At 41.3% G+C, this 2,725-nt stretch overlaps 1 protein-coding gene across 1 annotated transcript; it reads left to right on the top strand.

Annotated features, from left to right (window-relative positions):
* The first annotated feature begins 579 nt into the window (after positions 1-579).
* On the top strand, positions 580-2,202 carry LOC130852683 (maspardin). Its single transcript, XM_057733947.1, has one exon. It carries the CDS (start codon positions 712-714, stop codon positions 1,636-1,638), a length of 927 nt encoding a protein of 308 aa, XP_057589930.1. The 5' UTR covers positions 580-711; the 3' UTR covers positions 1,639-2,202.
* The last annotated feature ends 523 nt before the right edge of the window (positions 2,203-2,725 follow it).

The following is a 2,725-nucleotide window of genomic DNA, read 5'->3' as shown; positions in this document are numbered from 1 at the left end:
ATATGACACAGCACTCTACGTTTTCCTTTCTGATTACTGGCTGATAGTATAAGTTGCACCAGCCTGAATTCCTTAAGAACAGAAATCACGTGTTTTTTGGGTTTTGTTAATATTTATTTATTTATTCGCTTGGCTGTGCTGGGTTTCAGTTGTGGCATGCAGGATCTTCATTGAGGCATGCGGGATCTTTCAATTGCAGCATGCGGGCTCTTAGTTGTGGCGTGCATGCGGATTCTAGTTCCCTGACCAGGGATCCAACCAGGGCCCCCTGCGTTGGGAGCATGGAGACTTAACCATTGGAGCACCAGGGAAGTCCCAGAGATCATGTGTTTTTGAGCTTTCACTCTCTGGTGCCTAATATTACACTTGTCACATTAAAGACTTTCCACAAATGTGTTGGATGATCGTGAACATAATTGCCTGTAGTCTAACCTTTTAAAAAGCATGGAAACTAAATATTATTGAAACAGTGATTCATATTTTTTAAAAAATAATAAAATGTTCTAAAATGGTGGCTCTTCAGCTTTGTGGTTGATAAATCTCTTTTAAATTCTAACAATAAAAATAAGTCCCCGCTCAAGCCTCCGGCCCCGACCCGCGCCCAGCAGCCTCCCGGGCCCGCACCCGTACTGGAGGGAAGAGACGCCTCGGGGAGGAGGGAAAGGGATCTGGGGGCGGCCACGGCAGGGTTAACCTCCATTTCAGCTAATCATGGGAGAGATTAAAGTCTCTCCTGATTATAACTGGTTTAGAAGTACAGTCCCCCTTAAAAAGATTATTGTGGATGATGACGATAGCAAGGTCTGGTCGCTCTATGATGCAGGCCCCAGAAACATCAGGTGTCCTCTCATATTCCTCCCTCCCGTCAGCGGAACTGCAGATGTATTTTTCCGGCAGATTTTGGCTTTGACTGGATGGGGTTACCGAGTTATAGCTTTGCAGTATCCAGTTTATTGGGACCATCTTGAATTCTGTGATGGATTCAGAAAACTTTTAGACCATTTACAGCTGGATAAAGTTCATCTCTTTGGGGCTTCTTTGGGAGGCTTTTTGGCCCAGAAGTTTGCTGAATACACTCACAAATCTCCCAGAGTCCACTCCCTCATCCTCTGCAATTCCTTCAGTGACACTTCTATCTTTAACCAAACATGGACCGCAAACAGCTTTTGGCTGATGCCATCATTTATGCTCAAAAAAATAGTTTTAGGAAACTTTTCATCTGGCCCAGTGGACCCTATGATGGCTGATGCCATTGATTTCATGGTGGACAGGCTGGAAAGTTTGGGTCAGAGTGAACTGGCTTCAAGACTTACCCTGAATTGTCAAAATTCCTACGTGGAACCTCATAAAATTCGGGACATCCCTGTAACCATTATGGATGTGTTTGACCAGAGTGCACTTTCAACTGAAGCTAAAGAAGAAATGTACAAATTGTATCCTAATGCCCGAAGGGCTCACCTTAAGACAGGAGGCAATTTCCCATACCTGTGCAGAAGTGCAGAGGTGAATCTCTATGTACAGATTCATTTGCTGCAATTTCATGGAACCAAATATGCAGCTATTGACCCATCGATGGTCAGTGCCGAGGAACTCGAGGTGCAGAAAGCCAACATTGGCATCAGTCAGGAGGAGCAGTAGCTCTTAGTGATGAGTGCTCCCAGCGTGTTCAATCAGTGACGTCAGTGCCTGCCAGTCGGCCTGTCTCTTCGGTTCGTCAGGTTCACCGGTTATCACTGTGTTTGGAACTAGGACTGATTGTCATCTTTGTGACAGGCGGCAGCTCTTCTAAGCCAGTGTAACTATTCCCGCTTCAGTTTTTTTTTAGCTTTTGAACTTAAAGAAGTACTTTTGAAGTCTCCCATTTTAAGAATTGTGAAAATTTTGCTACCAAAAGTCTTCACCACTATGTTCTTAAGTGAATGTTAATTTCTGAGTCTTGGGATTTTGTGGATTTTTTTCCTTTCCTTTCTTCCTTTCTTTCTGTTATTTGCTGTAAATGCTGCACATCTGCATTGTGTATCAGAAGGACATTGGTTATTTTTATGCTTTCTTGGTTATAACTTATCAGAGTGCCAAGGCTGTCACCTACTGTTTGCTCTCCTGCAAAGCAACTGCTTCTAATTTCCAGTTAAGCAAACTGTTTTCAGTTTTGGCCTGCTGTCTTTCTACCCATTAGTCTTTGGAATAAAAATTCAATTTCAAAAAAAAAAAAAATAAGTCCCAGGTTCCGGAAAAATCACACACAATTTTACGCACCATTTCACCAAGGTCCTAAATCCCATCTATCAACTCCAAGTTAAGAACCCCATATCAGGAAGAAGCAATGTGTTTTAAGATACTTCAGAATGCATGTGGACAAATTAAAACAACAATGAGATATCACTATATACCTATTGGAAAGGCTAAAATCCAAATGCCAGCAAATACGTGAAGCAACAGGAACTCTCATTCTTTGTTGGCAGCAATATAAAATTTTACAGTCACTTTGGAAGACAGTTTTGCAGTTCCTTATAAAACTAAACATACCCTATGTATGACCAAGCACTCATGCTCCTTTGTATTTACCTAAATGGGTTAAAAAGTTATGTTCACTTAAAAATCTGCATACAAATTTTTATAGTAACTTTATTCATAATTGCCAAAAGCAACAAAGATGTCCTTTAGTGAGTGAATGGATAAACAAATGGTTGTAATCCATGCAATGAAATATTATTTAGCAATAAAA

The sequence above is a fragment of the Hippopotamus amphibius genome, chromosome 4 (assembly GCF_030028045.1).
Source record: "Hippopotamus amphibius kiboko isolate mHipAmp2 chromosome 4, mHipAmp2.hap2, whole genome shotgun sequence".
NCBI lineage: Eukaryota > Metazoa > Chordata > Mammalia > Artiodactyla > Hippopotamidae > Hippopotamus > Hippopotamus amphibius.
Note: the sequence above shows the minus strand (reverse complement) of the source record. Positions and strands in the feature narration are given on the sequence as shown.